The 25,548-nt window shown below is 38.4% G+C and overlaps 1 protein-coding gene across 12 annotated transcripts in view; it reads left to right on the top strand.

Moving 5' to 3' along the window:
• Positions 1-25,548, top strand: part of OSBPL9 (oxysterol binding protein like 9) — a 162,052-nt gene that overhangs the window by 89,689 nt on the left and 46,815 nt on the right. For 3 of the 12 annotated variants that reach the window (XM_024987433.2, XM_024987431.2, XM_059883364.1), the window contains exon 1: positions 15,976-16,173. The exons of 7 other annotated variants lie outside the window; for them this stretch is intronic. In XM_024987433.2, the coding sequence (XP_024843201.1) occupies positions 16,147-16,173 (27 nt within the window). In that variant the 5' untranslated portion in view covers positions 15,976-16,146. 2 more of the 12 variants (XM_024987446.2, XM_024987444.2) reach the window with 2 other exon arrangements.

Here is a 25,548-nt window from a genome sequence, read left to right as displayed (position 1 = left end):
CTTTGTTGGCAAAGTAATATCTCTGCTTTTGAATATGCTGTCTAGCTTGGTCATAACTTTCCTTCCAATGAGTAAGCATCTTTTAATTTCATGGCTGCAGTCACCATCTGCAGTGATTTTGGAGCCCCAAAGAATAAAGGCAGCCACTGTTTTCATTTCTTCCCCATCTGTTTCCCATGAAGTGATGGGATCAGATGCCATGATCTTAGTTTTCCGAATGTAGAGCTTTAAGCCAACTTTTTCACTCTCCTCTTTCACTTTCATCAAGTGGCTCTTTAGTTCTTCTTCACTTTCTGCCATAAGGGTGGTGTCACCTGCATATCTGAGGTTATTGATATTTCTCCCAGCAACCTTGATTCCAGCTTGTGCTTCTTCCAGCCCAGCATTTCTCATGATGTACTCTGCATATAAGTTAAATAAGCAGGGTGACAATGTACAGCCTTGAGGTACTCCTTTTCTTACTTGGAACCAGTCTGTTGTTCCATGTCCAATTCTAACTGTTGCTTCCTGAGCTGCATACAGGTTTCTCAAGAGGCAGGTCAGGTGGTCTGGTATTCCCATCTCTTTCAGAATTTTCCACAGTTTATTGTGATCCACACAGTCAAAGGCTTGGGCATAGTCAATAAAGCAGAAATAGATGTTTTTCTGGAACTCTCTTGCTTTTTCGATGATCCAGAGTATGTTGGCAATTTGATCTCTGGTTCCTCTGCCTTTTCTAAAACCAGCTTGAACACCTGGAAGTTCATGGTTCGTGTATTGCTGAAGCCTGGCTTGGAGAATTTCAAGCATTACTTTCCTAGCGTGTGAGATGAGTGCAATTGTGTGGTAGTTTGAGCATTCTTTGGCATTGCCTTTTTTGGGATTGGAATGAAACCTGACCTTTTCCAGTCCTGTGGCCACTGCTGCATTTTTCAAATTTGCTGGCATATTGAGTGCAGCACTTTCACAACATCATCTTTTAGGATTTGAAATACCTCAGTTGGAATTCTATCACCTCCACTAGCTTTGTTCGTAGTGATGCTTCCTAAGGCCCACTTGACTTCACATTCCAGGATGTCTGGCTCAAGGTGAGTGATCACACCATTGTGATTATCTGGGTTGTGAAGCTCTTTTTTCGTACAGTTCCTCTGTGTATTCTTGCCACCTCGTCTTAATATCTTCTGCTTCTGTTAGGTCCGTACCATTTCTGTCCTTTATTGAGTCCATCTTTGCATGTAATGTTCCTTTGGGATCTCCTATTTTCTGGAAGAGATCTCTAGACTTTCCCATTCTGTTGTTTTCCTCTATTTATTTGCATTGATTGCTGAGGAAGGCTTTCTTATCTCTCCTTGTTATTCTTTGGAACTCTGCATTCAAATGGGTATATCTTTGCTTTTCTTCTTTGCTTTTCTCTTCTTTTCACAGCTATTTGTAAGGCCTTCTCAGACAGCCATTTTGCCTTTTTACACTTCTTTTTCTTGGGGATGGTCTTGATCCCTATCTCCTGTACAGTGTCACGAACCTCTGTCCATAGTTCATCAGGCACTCTATCAGATGTAGTCCCTTAAATCTATTTATCACTTCCATTGTATAATCATAAGGGATTCGATTTAGGTCATACCTGAATGGTCTAGTGTTTTCCCTACTTTCTTCAATTTAAGTCTGAATTTGGCAATAAGGAGTTCATGATCTGAGCCACAGTCAGCTCCTGGTCTTGTTTTTGCTGACTGTATAGAGCTTCTCCATCATTGACTGCAAAGAATATAATCAATCTAATTTCGGTATTGACCATCTGGTGATGTCCATGTGTAGAGTCTTCTCTTGTGTTGTGGAAGAGGGTGTTTGCTATGATCAGTGTGTTCTCTTGGCAAAACTCTGTTAGCCTTTGCCCTGCTTCATTCTGTCCTCCAAGGCCAAATTTGCCTGTTACTCCAGGTGTTTCTTGACTTTCTACTTTTGCATTCCAGTCCCCTGTAATGAAAAGGACATCTTTTTGGGGTGTTAGTTCTAAAAGGTCTTGTAGGTCTTTATAGAACAGTTCAAGTTCAGCTTCTTCAGCTTTACTGGTCGGGGCATAGACTTGAATTACTGTGATATTGAATGGTTTGCCTTGGAAACAAACAGAGATCATTCTGTCGTTTTTGAGATTGCATCTAAGTACTGCATTTCAGACTCTTTTGTTGACTATGATGGCTACTCCATTTCTTCTGAAGTACTCCTGCCCACAGTAGTAGATATAATGGTCATCTGAGTTTTCAATTTAGGCAGTTGTGTAAATGAGTAGCATCGTTTTAGGAAATTTATGATCCAATAAGGAGACAAGTATTTTAGGAATCAGATTAGACTGTAAGTGGCAGATAATATTCCCTCCACAGTTGGTTAGACTGATATTCAAGTCTCTGTGTGATCTATTTTCTTCTAGACATTTCTATAAACCTACTAGAGTGCTGCCTCTACATAAATCTACTAAAGTGCTGCTGCTTACTTGCTTTCCTCTGAACCCATCTTTTCATTTCTGATCTCTGCATTCCTATATGTGATATTCTGTCTGCCTGTAATACCATCTCCCTCCACTCTGCCTTTGTGTTCTGCCTCTTTCTTCAAAGTCCAGTTCAGAACTGACCCCTTCTGTGGAGCCTCTCCCAACCAACCCCTCCTCCCTCAGCCACCAAACTCAGTGATCTCTTCTTTGAATGTCATACTTGTTGCGCAGTTTACTGAGTTCTTATAATATTCTTCTTGTTATCCTTTAAGTATATATAATTCCCACCTCATCAGATATGATGCAGACTTCTTAAGGTACCTACTTTTATCCAATTTTGGAATACATGAGCTTTTACTAAGAAGAGCGCTTACCTGTCTTTTGGAATAACAAAATGAAAGGGATAACTTTGGGAAGTCTTAAATACTGATAGCTTTGATATTTTAAAATACATGAATGTAATTTATTTATATATTTTTTCTAAAGTTAATACACACAGGAAATAGGACATTTAGAGATATGTAATTAAATGTTAATTATTCTGGCAAAAAAGGTAAAGAGATTTTTTCCAAAGATGGTGAAGTATGGTGAAAGACTTGATTTTGGAGGCATAATGACTTGGTTTCTGCATCACTCTGAGTTCCAGTGTCCTCATGTATAAAAAGAGGATAATAAAACCTATTCTTCAGTGCTGTTTTGATGATTAAATGAGCTAAATGCAAATTTATTGAAATAATGCCTGGCTATAGTAAGAAGTTGGTAAAAAACAAAAACAAAAAAACTTCCCACGTGGCTTAGTGGTAAAGAATCCGCCAGCCAATGTAAGAGATGCAGGTTCGATCCCTGGGTCAGGAAGATCCCCTGAAGAAGGAACTGGCAACCCACTCCAGTATTCTTGCCTGGGAAATCCCATGGACAGAGGAACTTCGTGGGCCACAGTCCATGGGGTTGTAAAAAAGTTGGACACAACTTAGTGACTAAAAAATAATAACAAATTTTAAGCGATTACTAATACTCAACTTTCAAACCTCAACAGCTCAGACTATAATGCTGTCATTAACAGAAACAGAAAAACTGGATGAAGACATGGGTTTGAGGAGAAAGAGTTGATAAGCAATTTTAGTCTTGCCAAGGTTGAATTTCAGGGAGACATCCAACTGTCAAAATCCACAAGGAAAGAATATAGGACAAAAGCTACAGCTACTTTTACCATTCCTACCCCCAGTACTTGGCATTCTAAATGGTGCTTGATAAATGTTAATTAAAGAAAGAATTGATGAAGGAATTAATGAATAAACACATGATGTATAGACTGCTTTTACATTGCTGTGTATCATATTCTTTGAGATGTCTAACATATTGTTACACATCCATGAATAGATACTCATGAAGTGCTCATCCAAATGGGTGTTGGAGAAAGTATTTATATGTCTTCCTTTTTCAGTGAACTTTAATTTAGCCATTAAATTATACTGCTGTGGCCTTGTCATTACTAAAAGCTTCACTATCTCCAAAATACTGAATTTAAAAGTGTTTTCTATTTGACCACAGTTTTCTTACTTCATCTTCCTCTAGCACTTTACTTCTTCTGGACTTTTCTTCTCTCATTTTGGTCTGAGCTCTACTTCTCCATTTTTTTCCTGGCCATTTCACACCTTCCTAGTTTTGCTTATCTCACTCCCCCGTGTAGATATGATGGTCTGTTTCTTCAACATAGATTTTGGAATCACCCTTAAAATTTCTTGTCCCTGGATATTTTGCACTGTTAAAATAGCTGTGAAAAAAAGAGAAGCGAAAGGCAAAGGAGAAAAGGAAAGACATACCCATTTGAATGCAGAGTTCCAAAGAATAGCAAGGAGAGATAAGAAAGGCTTCCTCAGTGATCAATGAAAAGAAATAGAGGAAAACAATAGAATGGGAAACACTAGAGATCTCTTCAAGAAAATTAGAGATATCAAGGGAACATTTCATGCAGAGGGGCACAATAAAGAACAGAAATGATATGGACCTAACAGAAGCAGAAGAGATTAAGAAGAGGTGGCAGGAATACATGGAAGAAGTGGACAAAAAAAGATCTTCATGACCCAGATAATCATGATGGTGTGATCACTCACCTAGAGCCAAACATCCTGGAATGTGAAGTCAAGTGGGCCTTAGGAAACATCACCACAGACAAAGCTCGTGGAGGTGATGGAATTCCAACTGAGCTATTTCAAATCCTAAAAGATGATGTTGTGAAAGTGCTGCACTCAATATGCCAGCAAATTTGGAAAACTCAGCAGTGCCCATATGACTGGAAAAGGTCAGTTTTCTTTCCAATCCCAAAGAAAGGCAATGCCAAAGAATGCTCAAACTACTGCACAATTGCACTCATCTTACATGCTAGCAAACTAATGCTCAAAATTCTCCAAGCCAGGCTTCAGCAATAAGTGAACCGTGAACCTCCAGATGTTCCAGCTGTATTTAGAAAAGGCAGAGGAACCAGAGATCAAATTGCCAACATCCGTTGGATCATCGAAAAAGCGAGAGTTCCAGAAAAACATCTATTTCTGCTTTCTTGACTATGCCCAAGCCTTTGACTGTGTGGATCACAACAAACTGTGGAAAATTCTGAAAGAGATGGGAATACCAGACCACTTGACCTCCCTCCTGAGAAATCTGTATGCAGGTCAGGAAGCAACAGGACATGGAACAATAGACTGGTTCCAAATAGGAAAAGGAGTACGTCAAGGCTGTATATTGTCACCCTGCTTATTTAACTTATATGCAGAGTACATCATGAGAAATGCTGGGCTGAATGAAACATAAGGTGGAATCAAGATTGCTGGGAGTAATATCAGTAACCTCAGATATGCAGATGACACCACCCTTATGGCAGAAAAGTGAAGAAGAGAAGAGCCTTCTTCATGAAGGCTCTTGATGAAAGTGCCTTCAAAGAGCCTCTTGATGAAGTGAAAGAGGAGAGTGAAAAAGTAGGCTTAAAGCACAACATTGAGAAAACTAAGATCATGGCATCCGGTCCCATCACTTCATGGCAAATAGAGGGGGAAACAATGGAAACAGTGACATTTTATTTTGGGGGCCTCCAAACTTACTGCAGATGGTGACTGCAGCAGTGAAATTTTAAAAGACGCTTGCTCCTTGGAAGAATAGTTACGACCAACCTAGATAGCATATTAAAAAGCAGAGACATTACTTTGCCAACAATAGTCAAAGCTATGGTTTTTCCAGTAGTCATGTATGGATTTGAGAGTTGGACTATAAAGAAAACCGAGCACCGAAGAATTGATGCTTTTGAACTGTGGTGTTGGAGAATACTCTTGGAGAATCCCTTGGACTGCAAGGAGATCTAACCAGTCCATCCTAAGGGAAATCAGTCCTGAATATTCATTGGAAGGACTGATGCAGAAGCTGAAACTCCAGTACTTTGGCCACCTGATGCGAAGAACTGACCTATTTCAGTAGACCCTGATGCTGGGAAAGATGGAGGGCAGGAGGAGAAGGGGACGACAGAGGATGAGATGGTTGGATGGCATCACCAATTGGATGGACATGAGTTTGAGTAAACTCCAGGAGTTGGTGATGAGCAGGGAGCCCAGTCATACTGTAGTACATGGGGTCGCAAAGAGTCGAAGACGATTGAGCGACTAAACTGAAGTGATGCCATTCTAATTTCTATTCCCCAGTGCCCCCAGCTGTTATATTTCTCTGCTTCTATTTGGAGGTCACAAAATCAAGATGGCTTTATCTGTCACTTTAAATTTTGTCTAACTTTAATCAAATTTCTGTAAATATTTGTCTTCTTAATTGATTTCTTTTTGATTGCCAGTTAAATTCCCACAGTGGGTCTTTTTAAAATTACTATTTAGTATCTAATATAGTCCACTCCCTTGTTATAGAAAAGATCTCACTACTTCTTCAATAGTTATAAGTGACTGCACCTAATTTTTTCTTTCTATGCTTTGCATATTTCAAAGCAAAAAAATATTCTCTTTCAAGTTAATAATACCCCCATAATCTTGACTACATGATATTTCCTTTAGACTATGACCTTATTTACCCTTCAGCAGTCCCCACTATTTCCATGAATTCAGTTGAAACTTTTGTGTAGATGACTTTCTTCCCTTCCCCCATCTTTATATCTCTTTTGCTATTTAGCTTCTCCCTTAAGTCCTCAATTCTTTCCTCGTGGATTTTGCCTAGTAGATATCTTCTGAAATTCAACCTCAACAAGGCTAAAAGTGTCTTATCAGCTCTTTTCTCCTCAAATCCATCTCTTTATCCATTTTTTATGTTTCTTAATATTATAGTCTGATCCATTGAGGTTTGAAAGTTGAGGTTTTTTCAGGTAATAACTTCTAACTTGCCAAGCCTGGGGACTTCTTTTCTTCTTTTTTTCCTCTCCTCTCTTTTTAATAGAATTACTTACACTCCTGTGCTCACGTTGACTATCATTTTTCTTATATCTGACTAACTCTGTTTCTAGTGCCCTCCTAATATTCCTGAACCTATTCCTTTCTTCGTCCTATGAACTGAACATCTGTAATTAATGATCTTAAGGCCTCCGTAACTGTGAGAAACCTTTAGTGGTTTGCATTTGCCTGTAGAATGAAATGAAAATTCTTTTTAAGAGATTTCACTATCTGTTCGATTATATCCCACCCTAAATTTCTACCGCCTGTCCCTGCATGCACTTGATGCTCTACGTAGATATCATTCCTGGTTCCATTCTGTGTAATCAGTCTTTTAAACCTCTTTTAAACTACCTGATCTTTAGAAAGTGAAAGTCTCTCAATTGTGTCAGACTCTTTGGGCCCATGGACTGTACAATCTGTGGAATTCTCCAGGCCAGAATACTGGAGTGAGTATCTTTTCCCTTCTCCTTAAAGGTATATATAAAACCTTAATAAAGTAGTTGTGCTAAGGTATTATCATATCTCCAACATATTATTACTTTTGAGATGGTGGAGTGGGTTGCCATTGCCTTCTCCAATGCGTGAAAGTGAAAAGTAAAAGTGAAGTCGCTCAGTCGTGTCCAACTCCTAGCGACCCCATGGACTGCAGCCCACCAGGCTCCTCCGTCCATGGGATTTGCCAAGCAAGAGTGTGTTGCCATTGCCTTCTCTTTTGAGATGGAAGGTATTCATAAATATTTATTCTGTTTTTCCTTCCATTCTGATTAATGAAGCTTCTCCCTTTCCTTCTATCTTTCCTTTATTCTTTTCTTTTAGTATTGTTCCTGTTGTTTGGTGGGTAACTGTGAATTACAATTAGGATAGTCTGAGGATGGAAGAAGACAACTGAAGCCTCTCTCCTTTCGACACCTATGTTGAATTTCCAGTAGTTACTCTAAACTTGTATTTAGGTTGTGGTATCTTTTCATGAATTTGCAGCCAACTTCACTCCTTGAGAGAGGCCAGAGGGGCTGCTAAGCTTCTTAATTCCCTCTTTTTAGCCTGTAAGAGGCATTTAGTAGATATCTGATGACACTAATTAATGAAATCAAGCATTTCAATTCTTTATTTACCCTTGTAAGCTTTAGTACTGACTAAATGCTGAGAGATTCCTAAGCAAATGATTGATCATGTAATAAGATTTAGGATGTTTTATCTTGTATGTTTTGCAGTATCTATCCTAATTTATGTAATGTATTATGAATTATAGCAACAGGTCTGGATATCATACAGTTATAAAAGTTTTACTTGAGTAAATGGACCCATTTAAAAAAAAAAAACAAAACTTTTGCAAGAAAAAACTCTTGAACCCCAGTGTTTAAAATAAAATATCATAGTGTTATTTAATGTGGGCAAATGTAAATCTATATCAACTTCTTAAGTTTAAAATCTTACAGAAGTAACCATACATTTAAATGAAAATTGCAAGTTAAATACAAATAAAACAGAAAGCAATAAAATCTAAATTAATGTTAATGTGCTGAATGGTACTGCCTTGCTTAAAGTGGTTCACTACTTTGAACATGAATATGATACTGTAAGGAATAGATTCTTTTTCAATTTGACATGCATACACTATTGTGTGGAATGTGGTAACTGTAATCTCTCCACATTTCTGTGTTCTGACTACTGGAAAACCTTCATTTGCACAGCATGTGTCATGAGGTCTTTGACTTTGACTTCACACTTATATCATTTTCATGGTCAAGGCTCTTCTATGGCAAATGATAGTTTTTGGTACCAACTTGATGATAAACAACTTGGGCAATGAAGTAACTTGTTAGCACTTGAATTTGATGTTGTTACTGCTGATTCAGTGTGTGGTTATACTAATTTTTATAGGTTATCAGAAACTAAAACACAGAAGATTGAGATATAGAGACTTGTTTAGACCCCAATTTGAATACACTAATGTAGATGTTTGAATAGTATAGACCTGTATAGGTTTTCTGGTGGCTCATTGGTAAAGAATCCCTGCAATGCAGGAGACCTGGGTTTGATCCCTGGGTCAGGAAGATCTCCTGGAAAAGGGAATGGCTACCCACTTCATTATTCTTGCTTGGAGAATTTAGTGGACAGAGGAACCTGGTGGGCTACAGTTCGTGGCGTGACAAAGAGTTGGACATGACTGAGCGACTTAACACTTTTAATTTTTCATAGATCTTTAAGTTTTTGGCTTCTATGCTATAAATGAGTTGATATTTTAAAAATTTTTATACTGAATGGTTTCTGTGATTATAATTTGAGTCATGAAATTGGCTATACTTGTCCTTGTCTGTGTAAGTTTCTGTAGGCCACTGTAGACTGTATCTTAGGTGGTTATCAAATTGGAATTTCATTGCTACTGACTTGTAATCTTTTAATTTTGCCCTTTCCTATTTGTTCACTATATATTGGCTTTGATCTCAAGCCTGTAGAGAGATAGGACATGATATCTATAAGAATATGGCTGAGGGGAATAGTGAGGGCTGGTAGAAATCTCACCAGAAATGCTATTGAATCTGTAAGTAAAACATCATTATATATAAAAGAGATGTGATAGAATTCAGATTTCAATTTGTTATTGAGGCCAGAAAAACAATAGAACCATTCTGAAGCATTTTTTCAAACCTAGATACTTTGGTATGATAATTATATACATACATGCTAATTTAGTATTTAAGATGCAGTTTAGGATAGTTGAACTAATTATTAGTATTAGTTAGCTTGAGTCTACCCTCTTTTCTATAATAGCTATGTGTCTAGTTGGGTAGTTAAGATTAGTAGAAATCTCCTCAGTATTTTTCTTTTTTAAAATATTAAAAAAATTTTCTATTTATTATCTTTGACTGTGCTGGTCTTCATTGCTGCACAGGCTTTTCTCTAGTTGCAACAATTGGGGGCTGCTTTCTAGTTGCAGTGTTCGGGCTTTTCATTGTGGTGGCTTCTCTTATTATGGAGCGCTGGCTCTAGAGCGTATGGGCTTCAGTAGTTGTGGCTCGAGAGCATAGGCTCAATAACTGTGGCACATGGGCTAAGTTCTGTGACCTCTGGGATCCTCCTGGACCAGGGATCAAACCCATGTCTCCTGCATTGGCAGGCAGATTCTTTACCACTGGCCACCAGGGAAGCCCTTGTATATTTTTCTTGAATGTTAAGCTATTTTACTGAAGATTAGCTTTTGGAACATCTATTTCAATTTCTTAGTATAAAATACTGACCACATAAACATAATAACTATCACTGTATCATTTCACTTGGCCTCATTAGATTTTATTTTTGTGTCATGTAGAAAAAATACATCTGTTTTGTTTTTTTCCCTTGAAGCCCTTTGTTTCCCAAAGGAAATGATTGCAATATAGATGTGTCACTTTTTCCACAGGTAAAATGGTATGTAGAGGTAGCCAGGTACTTGGGGCTCCTACAACAAAGGAAAATTCCTCTAAGGAATGTTGCCAACATTGTTGCTGTTACTGAGGGTAGAGGAATTTCTGGCTCCTAAATTGGAATTTAGGATTCAAGGATTCATTTTTTAATAATAAATTTTGTTGTAATAGTGGTGGCCCATCTTATCTTGAACTCTTGGGAAACAACTAAAAACAAATGGTCCAGTTTTGTAGATGCTAAAGATTGTTCCTTTAAGTGCCAGAAATTTAATTGTGGTTTTATGGAAATCTTTTAGAACTTATATTTTACTGCCTTCTCTTTATAGAAATAAAGTTTAAAAATTAAAAAAAAAAAAGCTCAATTCAGAACATACAGAGAATACAGAAAAGTTATTTATTTTATAAATATTTATCAGACAATGTGTTCAGTGCATTGTATTAGTTGTGGAGGATGTAATTGTGAATAAATGACATACTGTCCTTGTCTTTACTGAGCTCAGTCTGGTATAAAAAAGAAAATATAAATCATGAGAATTGAATTTTTAAAAAACTATAATAATGTCATAAGTCATGCTTCCAAAAATGTTTTAGCTTATATATTAATAGAAGTATGTAAAATAAAAGCAATAGTTTTTCTTACACCCTTTCTTTAGAGAAAAAACACGGAGTTCCAACTTGTTAATGTCCTAATTCTCATGTAAAGTTAGTGTGCCTAAAAGCCTGGAGCATTTAAAGTGAAGAGCAATCACAGAATACAAGACATTTTATCCATCTTGTGGCAGGAAGCTCTGTACTTTTAACCAATTTTGGCAACTCACATGGTTTTAGTGGAATCAGAACTTTCAGAAAAGTTAAGTGGCCAGTGTAGAATTTAGCTATAAAAATAGGGGCAATAGCACCTTTCTCCTATAATTTAAAAATTGAATGGTACTAAAAGGCTCATATAGAAAAACATTGTCCTTCTATTGCAGGAAGGGGGATCCCTTCCAGGGCCCGAAACTGGTCTCTTGTCTAACACTCGGAAATGAATTGTCCAGGGAGACACATTTGCTGACAAAGCAAGAGATTTTATTGGGAAGGGGCACCTGGGTGGAGAGCAGTAGGGTAAGGGAACCCAGGAGAACAGCTCTGTCACATGGCTTGCAGTCTTGGGTTTTATGGTGATGGTAGTTTCCGGGTTGTCTTTAGCCAATCATTCTGACTCAGAGGCCTTCCTGGTGGCGCATGCCTTGTTCAGCCAAGATGTATGCCAGAGAGAAGGATTCTGGGAAGTGGTCAGACTTGTGGTTTCTCCTTTTGACCTTTCCTGAACTCTTCCAGTTGGTGGAGGCTTATTAGTTCCCTGTTCCTTACCAGGACCTCCTGTTGTAAAACAACTCATGCAAATGGTTACTATGGTGCCTGGGCAGTTTCAGTGTGCTTCTCCTAACACTTCTGCCCCTCTGCTTTCTCTGTTCTGCTTGTTAGACTACCCATTTTCAACCTTTTTTGCTGTTTATACTGCTATTTTTGTAATGTACCTAGCATTTCATTCATTCAGTAGACATTTATTAAGCAACTAGTACATGCCAGTCTCTGTGTGAGGAGATACTAAAGATACAGGGATGATTAGGGCAGTATACTATCAAGAGCCACTGTGGGGTTGTTTAGAGGGTATTCATTCCTAAATCTGAACCAAAGATTTTTTTGTTTGATGATGCATTGAGACCATCTTATCTGTCTCCTATGAAACCTATATGTGGGTCTAAGAAGCAACAGTTAGAATCCTGTATGGAACAACTGACTGGTTCAGGATTGAGAAAGGAGTACAACAAGGCTGTTTATTGTCGCCCGGTTTATTTAACTTATTTGCAGAGTATATCATATGAAATGCCAGACTTGATTAGTTATAAATTGGAATCAAGATTGCGGATATCAACAACCTCAGATAATGTGGATGATACCACTCTAATAGCAGAAAGTGAAAAGGAACTAGAGAGCCTCTTGATGAGGGGTGAAGGAGGAAAGTGAAAAAGCTGGCTTAAAACTCAATATAGAAAAACTAAGATCATGGCATCCGGTCCCATCACTTCGCAAATAGAAGGGGAAAAGGTGGCAGCAGTGACAGATTTCATTTTCTTGGTCTCTAAAATCTCTGTGGATGGTGACAGCAACCATGAAATTAGAGGATGATTGCTTCTTGGCAAGAAAGCTATGACAAACCTAGACAGTGTGCTAAAAAGCAAAGACATCACCTTACTTACAAAAGTCCATATAGTCAAAGCTATGGTCTTTCCAGTTGTCATGTACGGATGTGAGAACTGGACAAATAAAGAAGGCAGAGTGCCGAAGAATTAATGCTTTAAAACTGTGGTGCTGGAGAAGACTATTGAGAGTCCCTTGGACAGCAAGGAGATCAAACTAGTGAATCTTAAAGGAGATCAGCCCTGAATACTCTTTGGAAAGACTGATGCTAAAGCTGAAGCTCCAGTACTTTGGCCACCTGATGCTAACAGCTGACTCATTGGAAAAGACCCTGATGCTGGGAAAGATTGAAGGCAGAAGAGGGTGACAGAGGATGATGATGGCTGGATAGCATCACTGATTCAGTGGATATGAACTTGGGCAAACTCCAGAAGATGGTGAGGGACAGGGTAGCCTGGCATGTTACAGTTCGTGGGGTGGTTGAAACATCAGACATGACTTGGCGACTGAACAACAGCATTGCCACTATACCAGTCTTAGACACTGAAGTCTATCAAAAATAAACCCAATTTATAATTGGGTCCACTAAATTTATACTAGGATTTAATTTTTACACTACACTGTCAAAAATGATAGTGCCTTAGATTTTGAAGCTCTTGACCCCTGATGTTGATAATGGTGGTGGTGGTGGTGATAGAAGATTTGGAGGACACAGACACGATCCTGATACTTTGGTATATACTGTTAAATGCAAAGTCTTTAATGACCCTATGGATCTTTCTGTCTTGTTGGGGAGATAATAAGAACACATGAAAAGCACATGAAAGAACTGGTAAGCAAGAATTACAAAATTAATAGTTTGTCTCTTATAGAGTCAAATAGTGTAATTTATAAACAGATTTAGAGATATAGGCTTTTTTTCCGCCTTGACCTGGAGAACTGTTTGATCAGCCAGTACTGAATTAAAGTCCTTTGAGCTTCTCTGGCACAAAATTAACTGCTAGAAAAGCAGATATGAAAGGAAAAAAATGTAAAGGGTATTAGTGAAGGTTGTTAGACACTGACCTTAACCTTGTCCATCTGGCAAAATTAATGTATTTTTATCCATCACTGCTTATAGTTTTATTGATGTTTAGCATAGAATTGATGTTTCTTTTCAGACTGTTAACAGAGGAACTTCATTATTGTACACCCAATATGTGCCAGGCATTTGGCAAAATAGTGAGGCTATGATGAACAAAATCGGATAGATCCTTACCTCTTTACCTCTTACAGTCTAGTGATGAACGTAAACATTAAATAAAGAATTATGCAAATAGAAAACAGAGCCATGGTTGGCAGGATTGACTGCTTGAGGGGCACAAGGGAAATTTTGGGATAATGGAAATGTTCTATGTCTTAATTGTGGTGGCTGCATTTGTGCATATGTTTATCAAAATACATTGAACTCTGTACATCTAAAAAGGATACATTTAATGTTATATAAATTATAACAGTATGTTTGTTTAAAAAATACTCAAATACATGTAAAATTATAGCCGTAATAAGTTTTACAAAGGAGTGTTGCATGGGCTATGAGAACGTAAAATAGAATTCACGTAGGCAGGGAGGAAATGATGAATAGAAGTAAATGAAGGATGGGGATTGGTTTCATGGGGACAGTGTAAAAGGCAGAAATAACCACAAGGCCCACGTGCCAAGTCCCTGAGGTTAGAAGATCCATGGCAAATTGAAAGAACTTGAAAAAGGCCATTACGTGGAGTGCAGAAAATGAGGGGGTAGGTGTAAGACGGAGTTATGGACAGGTAGGGCTAAACCTTGCACACCATTGATGAATACTCCGTTGTATCCTAAGCACAAGGGTAAGCAGTTGAAGTTCTTTAATGGGGTCAGGTTGGGAATGCTGGGCCGGAGGAAGCACAAGCTGGAATCAAGGTTCCCGGGAGAAATATCGATAACTTCAGATATGCAGATAACACCACCCTTATGGTAGAAAGTGAAGAACTAAAGAGCCTCTTGATGAAAGTGAAAGAGGAGAGTGAAAAAGTTGGCTTAAAGCGCAACATTCAGAAAACGAAGATCATGGCATCTGGTCCCATCCACTTCATGGCAAATAGATGGGGAAACAGTGGCAGACTTTATTTTGGGGGCTCCAGAATCACTGCAGATAGTGACTGCAGCCATGAAATTAAGATGCTTACTCCTTGGAAGAAAAGCTATGACCAACCTAGACAGCATATTCAAAACCAGAGACATTACTTTGCCAACAAAGGTCCGTCTAGTCAAATCTATGGTTTTTGCAGTAGTCATGTATGGACGTGAGAGTTGGAATATAAAGAAAGCTGAGCGCCAAAGAATGGATGCTTTTGAACTGTGGTGTTGGAGAAGACTCTTGAGAGTCCCTTGGACTGCATGGAGATCAAACCAGTCAATCCTAAAGGAAATCAGTCCTCAACAGTCATTGGAAGGACTGATGCTGAAGCTCCAGTACTTTGGCCACCTTATGCGAAGAACTGATTTGCTGGGAAAGACTGAAGGCCAGAGGAGAAAGGGATGACAGAGGATGAGATGGTTGGATGGCATCACTGACTGGATGGACATGAGTTTGAGTAAGCTCTAGGAGTTGGTGATGGGCAGGGAATCCTGGCGTGCTGAAGTCCATGGAGTCGCAGAATCGGACAGGACTGAGCACCGGAACTGAAATAACCATCATGAAAAAATAGTAAGAGCAGAAGGCAGTTGCCCTCCAGATCAGTAACTCAGTAATTTATTCGTGTCTGTGATTTCCTGGTTTGGATGAATTTTTGTTCAGTTCCCCTAAGCCCAAGAAGTTATGTCATTTGGATTCCCAAAGTATTTTCACAAACCACCTACATTCCTTATGGAGCTGTGGCACAACAGCAAGCCCATGTTTCCCTGGATTAATAAAACAGGCACCGCTGCTATTGTTTATTGATATAGTATCCCCCCTCCCCTCACGCCCTTCCCCGCCTCGCGACACAAACAACTTTCCGGAAGTAAGAAAAAGCAGTCATCCAGATGAAATTTGGCTCCACAGCTGCCAAAATAGTGGATGTCGAGCTAGACGCGAGTGGGTTTAGGTGTTTGCGTCTGTGACCGGGTCTTTCCCAGTCGCCACCCTATGGGAACCTTCGGGACCGAAGCCCCGAAGCCTAGCTGAGCTCCCTTGAGCCTCGAGCTCCCTTTCCTGGGGGCAGCCAGGAATTGGCGTGGTGGGGCAGCCGCGAGTCCCGAGGAATAGGTCCGGGCGCGGCAGACGGCCAGAGCCCCGAGGTGAGCCCTGGGCTGCGCGAGGCGGTGGGAGGGCTGGGGAGCCGGGCGGTCCAGATGCCCGGCCGCCGCGGCCGGCCCCTCCCGCCTCTTCACCCCAAAATTGGCCTAACCGCCAATCTTCGGCCGCTCACCTCCTTTACCGCAGGTGACCCATGGCCAATCGCCAGGGGTCTCTTTGCCAGGAGTCGTCAGAGTCAGCCAATCGGTGCGGTCCCTCGGTCGGGGCGGGGCAGGGGTAGCGAGTGAGGGGCTGTCCCGCGGGAAAGGCAGAACCTGAAGAGACCAACTGCACCGCATCGGTGATTCGGCGGAGGGGGGCGAAGAGGGGTGCTCGGAAGCGGCCCTCGGCTCCCTCCCCTGGAGGCACAGAGGGCGGGGGCCTTGGCGAATGGCTTTCTTGGTGGCCACTTGCGGAGTGAGTAGACCCGGAGGGTCTGGGAGAGGGGCCGGCTTCCACCCCTGAGTTCCCAGGGACCCTGCTGCTTGCCCAGGCCGTGGGCGCGAGTGTGATTCTCTCCCTGCCTCCATCCCGTCGCCCCCTGGGGTGAGTAGGACGATGTGGCCGTCCGGGCCCTCTCTTCCGTGAGACTCTCCTCACTTCCTGGCCGAGATGGTTGGAGGCTGGGACTAGGGGCCTTCTGAAACCCGGAGAGGTCATTCGCCTCCAACCAAACCAGTCTGGAGAGAATCGCTTCCCCCTTTTCGATTCATTTTTGTGAAACTCTAGTCTTATTTCGGAAGCTATCTCAAGATATTGAACACAAAAGTTAGACTTTCTCTTAATGTGAAAGTTTAATTTTGACCAGTTGCCCAATAATAGAATTTCCTGTTGCTGGCCAAGCATTTTTTGTTGTTTTATTTTTGGCTGTGTTCTTGCCTTGGCCAATATTTTTGTGTGTAATGATTATGGGTGCTGTTATTTGTGAGTATGTGTGTGTTGGGAAGGGGAGGTGGTTTTATGTTTTGGGGGTAGTTTGTGGAAAAAATAGTGAAAACTTTGGAATAGTTTTATGGGGTTCACTTAAAAACTGGAGGGAAAGTTTAGGTTCTCAGTATGCTTGGTTATGGAAAGTTGACTGTAAGCAATGGACTAGGAAGCATGTATAAATCATGCATTTATTGCATCATTCCTACTATATTTAAGTTTTTGATATGAAAGAGTAAGAAATGTATTAAGAAAATGTCTGCCGATTTGAAGTAACATTTGGCTTTACTTGTTGATTAAACTGTGTACTTTTAGCTGTATTCAGGAAATCAAAAACAAATCAAGGAATTATTTCTCCTAGTATTGAGTTAAGAAAGTGGGAGAGATCTTAGAATAGTAGTTGCAGTTTTAAGAATTCTTGTAGTGAACTTTAAGTTGGGAATTCTCATCCACCGTGAATCATCTCTCAGAACATTGCCTTTATTGAACTGAGTTTGTGATAAAGCCCTTTAATAAATAATGTTAACATCTTTCATTTACTTTTAATTTTTTTTTTAATTTCACTTTTTATGTACCCCAGCACCTTAAAATACCATGTTACCTTTCCTATTCTAGGAAAGATAAAAACCACTAAAAATCAGACTTTCAGTCTGGAGAGCTTACCTGGGAAATTAGAAAGATAACAGAGAAGCTGGATCTATTTTCAAAATGTTCTGAGTTTGATTTTTACAAAGATGCCATTTTACTTGAAGTACCCCTCAATAAACACTAGGTTGCAATGGCTGTTGGTCACATTGATTTTGATATTTCCAAAGTCTTAGGTGGTGGTCTTTTTTCCTTTAGTGTGGAAAGATTGGTAATAATCTAACCACTGATCCATCCCCAGTTGTTAAGTTTGGTTCAGGCCGTAAAGAGCATTGTGATACAACCATATTCTGCTGATTGGAAAATCAGGCAGTTGCATAGTTTGTAGTTTCTTGCTTGAGAAAGAGGATATCAGGCTTTTATTTTAAAAAGGAAATTCTGAGATGTCCCCTGGGATATGTTGAGTTCTGTCAGTATCTGAGAACTGATGTTTATTGGGATTCTATAGAAAAAGACAGTTTTTTATGGATACTGTAATGTACTTGGACTAAGATTATATTTGTACTATTTGTACTAAAGCTTCCCTTGTAGCTCAGTCGGTAAACAATCTGCCTACAATGCAGGAGACACAGGTTTGATTCCTGGGTCAGGAAGATCCCTTGGAGAAGGAAATGGCAACCCACTCCAGTATCCTTACCTGGAGAATCCATGGACAGAGGAGCCTGGCAGGCCACAGCCCATGGGATCGGAAGAGTTGGACATGACTTAGCGACTAAACCACCACGAGATTATATTTAGGAAGATTTTCCAGTAGATGTTTAAGCAAAGATTATGTTTGAAAGAATAATTCTTAGGTTGAAAATGTGTTTAAGCCAAGTACCTCTCCCTAAGTATTTTAGTTAATTGAAGTTCCACCACACACAGGCAATTAGTCATTTAAAGCCATTTTTCATCTCCCTTATTTTCCACGTCCAGTTAGTTACTAGATCCTGTTTAATCTGCTTTAGAAATAGCTCTTGGGTTTATCCTTTTTTCCTCCCACATAACTGTTTTAATTCAGGCCCTCATCATCTCTCACCTAAACTTTAACAAAACTTAACTAGTCTCCCTGTCACTAGACTCCCTCTACCCATATTCTTTTCCACAGTTAGATCCCACTGAGTCACAGCTGTGCTTAAAAGTCTATTTTGGCTCCCCCTTGCCCAAGCCCAGCTGCTGAGAATGTTCTTTAAGGCCCTTCACAACTTGGTGATAATTATCACTCTTGGTGTGGACTCAGCTGCAGGCATCCTACTCAGGGCATCTACTGTAGCATTATGAACTCTTACCTGTTTGGAACATTGCATAGCCTCTCATAGCTCTTTGCACAGTCACTGCCTTTCCTTCTTGATTAAAATTACAGTTGCTTAGAATTCAGTCCAGTGCTATATCACTACTACTTTTGACATACAATTTTTGTGTTACTTTTTCTTTGATGTCTTCCTTCCTTCAGGCAAAGCAAGTTAAGATTACTGTTGTCCTTCACATGTTACTACAGCACTTTGTTCATACCTCTATGCTATAGATCTTTGTGCACGTATTTGGTTCTTGGATTAGACTCTAACCTTCTTTATTTCTGTAGGGCCTTTGTCCCTAGTCTAGTGCTTGGCACATGATCAAAATACTTGACTTAATCATGTCGTTAAGTGTACAAACCTTTGACTCATTGTACTGAAGCTTGGTTTATCCGTGTGAGTTAGAAAAATATTCCAAGTCAACAAGCTCCCTAATTGCGGACACACCTGAGAGACAGGACTGCAGAAAACGTTAGAAACAACGTTACAAATGGTAAGTGGATTTCCAGGCAAAGGCCTACTTTTCCAAACTATGCGGCCTCTAATACAGTTGAAAGAATACTAGTAGTGGTACCAGTACAAGTTGGTTTTGTAGTAGTTAGCATCACAGGAAGAACAGCATGTTGCTGGCTAGAGAAGTCAGGGAGACTGCTTGGAAAGGGTGAAATCTGATCTCATTCCAGAAGATTAGGTAATGATTAATTGTATTTGCTATGTTATCTGTATTGTCCTTAACGAAGTCCTTTGAAGACATTGATAGCACCTGGCACATAACAGATCTTCAGTGAATATTTGTATTGCAGAGGAATGTTAATGGTTGCTGTGTGTGTTTTGGAGGGCAGGGGAGTTATTAATACTATAGGAGTTCATTTATTTCTAGAAACACCTTTAAGAACTTTGCTTCTTTGCTATATTGACAGAGCAGCTAATTTTGTTTTTTCTGAAATGTGCCATTTCAACCAAGGTATTCTGCTTACTCGGTTGTTTCTTTGCATTCTCTGCATTCCAGAGCATGTTTTTTAATCCGGTTACATTAATCTTCCTCACTCAGTTTCAAGGTTACACTAAATTTTTGCTTGTGTTTTGACTTTTTTTTTATCCTATGGTAGAGGATCCAACTGCAGTTAGAACCTTTAAGTTTTTATTGTCTTTGTTTAAATGAAGTTACCTTTTTTTTTAAAGCCAGTAAATGGACCCTTGGTTTTTCCAGTATGGTGAGCTGTTCACTCACCTGATGAATATGGTTATTTACTTGGAGATACTGGCTTCACAGACTCTTAGAACTGGAAAGGATCTTAAAGTTTTAATTCAGCCTCTATGTATTTATAAAATGGAGAAAACAGTTTCAGAGGAGCCAGGTGACTTGCCCAAGTTCACGCAGTTAGAGACTAGACTAACAGGACTACCATCTGTGGTTTTTGCTCTTCTGTTAGCTCTAGAGAGAACTGGGGTGCTGCTCTGATACTTGTGTTCATTCATTGCTCGCCTCAATCTCCTAAGTCCCAGTAATTTTTCCAATTCAGACACTGATTTTGCACTTTCAGTTCAGCATCTGCATCTGAAAAATATCTTACATCTCCAAGAGAATATTGTTCGTTATTTCACCTCCTTGTGCTTTTCAGCCTCTCTTTGTGCTTATACTTGCTCCTAAGTCTGGAAAGATGGCTTTTCTGGTTACTCTCCAGTTTCCTGCAAATTCATTCTCTTTGCTTCTTTCTCTGCCCCAGGAGGCTGACCTTCACAGCCTGTGTTACCTAGAGTCCTTTTTACCTTCTGGCTTCTCGTAGGGTTTAGACAATGGAAGGACAGAAGATGGAAGGAAAAAAAGAACCTTTGGGGGTATTTATTCCTCTTGCTCTCTCTCTGCTTTGATGAATTTGTGGCAGTGGCTGTGTCCTACAGCTGGTGTCCCTTGAGCCTGCTCGGAGCTACATTGTTTCCCTCCTTGTTCCTTCAATCTTGGCTGCTGATCCTGATTCCTGGGTACCTTAGCATCCCTTGCTAGTTTACTTAACCCTGCCCTCATTTCTCTCCTAAAGAAAAGTTCACACATCCCATCTATTTATAATGTTTCCCACCCTTACTCACTGCTGTTAATAATTTCCCCCTCCTCATCTTTGTCCAAATCAAAATGCTACCTCTGTGACACTTTTCTGACCCCCTTAACTTTCTCTTTTGAATTGTTTAGTACCTTTCTCATAATAATTTATCATGCTTGAAGCAGTTATTTGTAGACAGATGTTTATCTCCTACTACAGATTTGAAACTGTTAGGTATTGCAGAGTGGTTATTTGTAGTTAGATGCTTATCTCCTACTACAGATTTCAAGCTACATCTGCTTCATCTTGGGATGTCCAGAGCATCCAGCGCAGTGTCATAGTCATAAACACCCAGTGAATAAATCATTATTGTAATGCTGAATTCCAAACCCAGAGTAGTATGTATGAAACTATGTTCATGAGACTTGGCATGAGAGAATGAAGTTTTAGAAGTTTGTTTTAGTTATTATCATCTGGTCTTGCTTCTTGAACTCCCTGGGTGGTGTCTTTCCTATTTAATTTCTCTTCTCTTAAAAACTTTCAGTTACTCTTAAAAGTTTTCAGCATCCATACTTATAATAAATTGTTTAGAAAGTTAGATGTTATTTGTGATTTTTTTAATGAGTACTCTGATTTATAATCTGCAAGAACATCTTTGATTGCTTTTTATGTTTAAATCCGAACAGGTTGACGCATTTCAGAATTCCTTAATTCATTAATTTACAAAAATTTTATTGAGCACTTGCTACAAACCAAGCACTATCCTGGGGGTACAGTGGAGAATAAAAAGAGTCTTGTCGTGTCAAACATATATTTTAGTCATATTTTAGACTTTTTTGATAGATTTCTGACAACAGGGTAATCAGGGTAATTTTGTATTGCACATTTAACAGCCTTAGTGAAAACAACTTATTTCCTTCTGTTTGATGTTCACTGGCAGCTAAATCAGATATACAAAAACTGCTTCGGCATATGTAATTTTAAAGGAATTATCACCAAGCCAGTTACAGAATCTATTCATTCCAATTCAGGGTTATTTTTGTTCTATTTTGTTTGCTTGTTTTGTGTGAGAAATAAGCCATTTAGTACTGATTGCCTATTGGCCTGACTAGTTTATCTTTTAACTTCCCTTGGTGGTTTTATTTCAGTTTGTTGTATTTTGCCATACAGAGAGATCAGTTTTGTTAAAGGAATACATTAGATTTTGTAGAAACATTTCATAATCACATTTCAACAAGTAATATGAATGATTATGAGAATTCTGTAGTTATTTGAAAACTTGAACTACTAAAGCATTCAGTTTTAAGAATTCATGTGTTGAACATGAATTTTTCCTCATTATATGTAGAGCAGATTTCCAGGAGACTTTCTGAAACTTCCATTTTTGGTGGGCCCTTGAAAATCATGAGAATTTGCTTTCCAAAATTCTGTGAAGCTCAGTGACAGGCAGTCATATGAAGTTGGAAAGGGGAAGAATGTATTTTTTGCATCCCATCCTAGTAAGCAACTCAGAGCTTATTTAAGATCCTGGAATGACTTAACCTATGACTTTTAATTTTAAGAAAGATATTGTCAGTAGCCTGACCAGCGATTAACGTGTGAAAAATAAAGCTTTGACTAATTGCCAGCACCACATGGTCAAACAGTGCTTCATTAAGTGGACTTATATAGTAGATATTTTTGTTTTTTATGAGTTTACTTTCTTTAGTGTTGACTCATAATCATGGAATTGGCAGGAAGGATGTGGGAAAAAATTATGTATTCTGCTTTGTTTTACTGGCCATTTTTCTTGTTAGCGTGCGTGTGCGTGCGTGGGTGCTAGTTTATACTTTATCTGTAAATAATGTTATACATTTGTTATGCTTTATTTTATTTGGCTTGAAAAGATGTATCTGAGCAGCTTTAGTGTTACCAAGTTTACTCTCTCAAGACATTTTAGGGTTTGATAATTTTAAAATAATAATGCTGATGATTTTGCAAGCTAAAAGAGTTATAAAATTTTTGAAACATTTATAACCGGTACAGTTTCTGAATACTTTTTACATAAAATTTTTGAGTTTACTAATTTTTTAAAAATCAGGCACCATGAATATATAAAGTAAAAATTAAGAAGTCTTTGTCTCAAATGCACCTCTTTCTCAATCTCACTTCGTAGGTGTAACATCTGCTTCTTGTGTGTTTTATTTCAGACCTGTGTGTGTGTGAGAATAAAATAACTTTTCAAAAATATAACATCTTATTATTCATGTCTCTGTCTAGAATAAGGTAATCACTCAGCCAGTATTAATTGGCCTGAATTTTGATGTCTATTTTATTTTTGTAATTTGCTTTCTACATTCAGAAGCTGTAAACTCATATTTCATTTAAACATTTTTTAAAGTAATTTGCTGCATTCTGAAATCTTGAGGCAATCTGTATGCCTCCCAGACATTTATATCTCTATAATGCTAGTTACAACCTTTATAGAGAGGGAGAACATATTATTGTCCCAACTGGAGCACTTGGAGAGTGAAAGAGGCTGCTAATAATTTTGTTCAGACAACAGGCATAAAAAGAGACTCTCCCAGACAAACTGGGATAGTGCTCACCCTGTTTATAAACTCCAGGTTTTTGTGTGTTCTATTTACTTTTGGCAGTAAGTTCACATATGACTTTATTGAATAAATTGGGAGAGTCATTTGGAAAGACAAGGTATCAGTGATTTAAATAGAGGAAAATGGTACAAACCCAAACCTTTCTTCTGCAGTTGTTTGAGTAATCAAATAAATCACTTTATGGAATCAATATTAGTATTTTGTTCTGTAAGTCAAAATGTTACATAACAGTGGTGGTATTAGATGAAGAGAGATCATGAAGAGTAAGCAGTTGTGCTAAGAGTTATGATAAAGCTAAGGAATTTTGACAAAGGTGTAGGTACCTGATTCCTATTTGACAAAGCAGCTCTTTTCTGTCCCAAGTATATGAGCAATTTAGACTTGCTGTGTTTGTTTTTTTTTTAAGAGAAGTTATTTTCTTTATAAATTTAAAGATAAAAATGTTTTTATTTTTCAAAGAACTAATGTATTTTCAAAATCTTTTTATTTTATGGAAAAGAGTGATTCTTTATATTGTTTGACTCTTTGTTACCAAGGTAATAATTGAGCACAATTTACCTTTTGTGGTTCAGGCATAATACCTGATACTTTTCTGAACATCTCATGTGGAATTTTGTTTCTGATCTGTTTTCCAAGACTGTATTTTAGCACTAGTTTTGTCTATTTCTCATACCTTTTTTATTACTACGATGTTTTCTTCAGAGTTCATCAGCTTACTGTTTATTTTCCTTTTTTTCAAGGAATGTTAAATACAGTTTAAGTTATGCTGGTATCCTTTTCTCGATTATACTTCTCTATTAGAGTTGCATATGTTTTGTATATTACCTAGTTGTTAATTTATTTTGTTCTTAATCCATCAAATATTTGTTGAGAAACTTTTCTGTATGTTAGGCCTAGTTTAGGGTCTGGGAAACTGCTGAATCCTGGTTATTTTCAGCTCCACATTATGAAGAAGAAATAGAACACTAACTATTTTGTTACTTTATGTATATTCTTTCATCTCTCCAACAACCTTGAGAGGTTTATTTTTGTGTCCTTCCCTGGTAAGAAAATGGAGGTAGAGAAAGTACCTTGGCCAGATCATGTAGGTAATTAGGGAATCCCAGATTCAGGATTTAAAACTAGATCAGTCTGACTTTAAAGCTTGTGTTCATTTTGGGTACACTAGGCTCCTGCAGACATTTTTAGATTAAATTTTAGTCTAATATGCTATGAGTTCTTTTCAAATATCATTGTGATTTAATAGAAAAATGTAATGGGTTTGAAATCAAAGGACTGGGTTGAAATCTCAAAAACCCATCTGGATGATTTGGGTAAGCACTTATAAAATAGGGTTAATATCTATCTATTTTACTATGTTATAATAATGAAACAAGAAATGACGTACAGTAAAGTATCTAGCCAGAGGATCTAGTACTCTGAAAAAAACTTCCTGTACTGTATTGTGCATCCCTGGTGAATCTGTGCTGCTGCTGAGTCGCTTCAGTCGTGTCCGACTCTGTGCGACCCCATAGACGGCAGCCCACCAGGCTCCCCCGTCCTTGGGATTCTCCAGGCAAGCTGTGGTGCTAGTACTGTTCGTTTAAAACTATGGGAAAAGGCTTTACCGTTCAGGGCATTCTTGGGGCACTGAGCAGTTGTTGATAAAATAGCTATAACTATCATGTTGATAAAAGAGAACCTAATTTGGAATCTTAGACTATCAGAACATTGACTTAGATGGAAAATGCTGTTCTGAAGTTACACTGGAGGAAAGAATTTAATAATAGGCTCAATTTTATGGATATTTTTGAATTGGAAATCTTTACTCCAAACAAATTGGTATATGAGTATTTTTTAGGGTTAAAAATTCATATTCTCAGAACTTCTCTATACCTCTAAATTCTGTTTTCCTTTAGCTGAAGAGGGTAAACTACAGAAATGGCAGATTATAAATGTTTCCAAATTTTTAATAAACCAAGGAAGGCACTGATTAGTATACCCCACATAAAATCTTACTAATATTTGGTCTTACTAATATTTCTGGTTTCTTTAATATACTTTTTTCATCATTAAAGCAACTTTTGAGTAACTTGGTAAGGAAACAAAGTGGTGTCATTTTTCCAAAAACTTAATTTTCTAATTTCTAAGGAACAGAAAAGCCATTAAAATTTTTGGCGTAATTTTTAAATTTAATTATTTTTTAACTTGCCACTTGCTACTCATGTACCTATTGATACTTTTCCTCTGTACAGTTACAGATTTTTCTCTTATTATTCCTTTAATTAATTACTCATGTCACACGCACAGCATAGTAACTTTCTATTCTCTCTT

Source organism: Bos taurus, chromosome 3 (genome assembly GCF_002263795.3).
Source record: "Bos taurus isolate L1 Dominette 01449 registration number 42190680 breed Hereford chromosome 3, ARS-UCD2.0, whole genome shotgun sequence".
Taxonomy (NCBI): domain Eukaryota; kingdom Metazoa; phylum Chordata; class Mammalia; order Artiodactyla; family Bovidae; genus Bos; species Bos taurus.
Note: the sequence above shows the minus strand (reverse complement) of the source record. Positions and strands in the feature narration are given on the sequence as shown.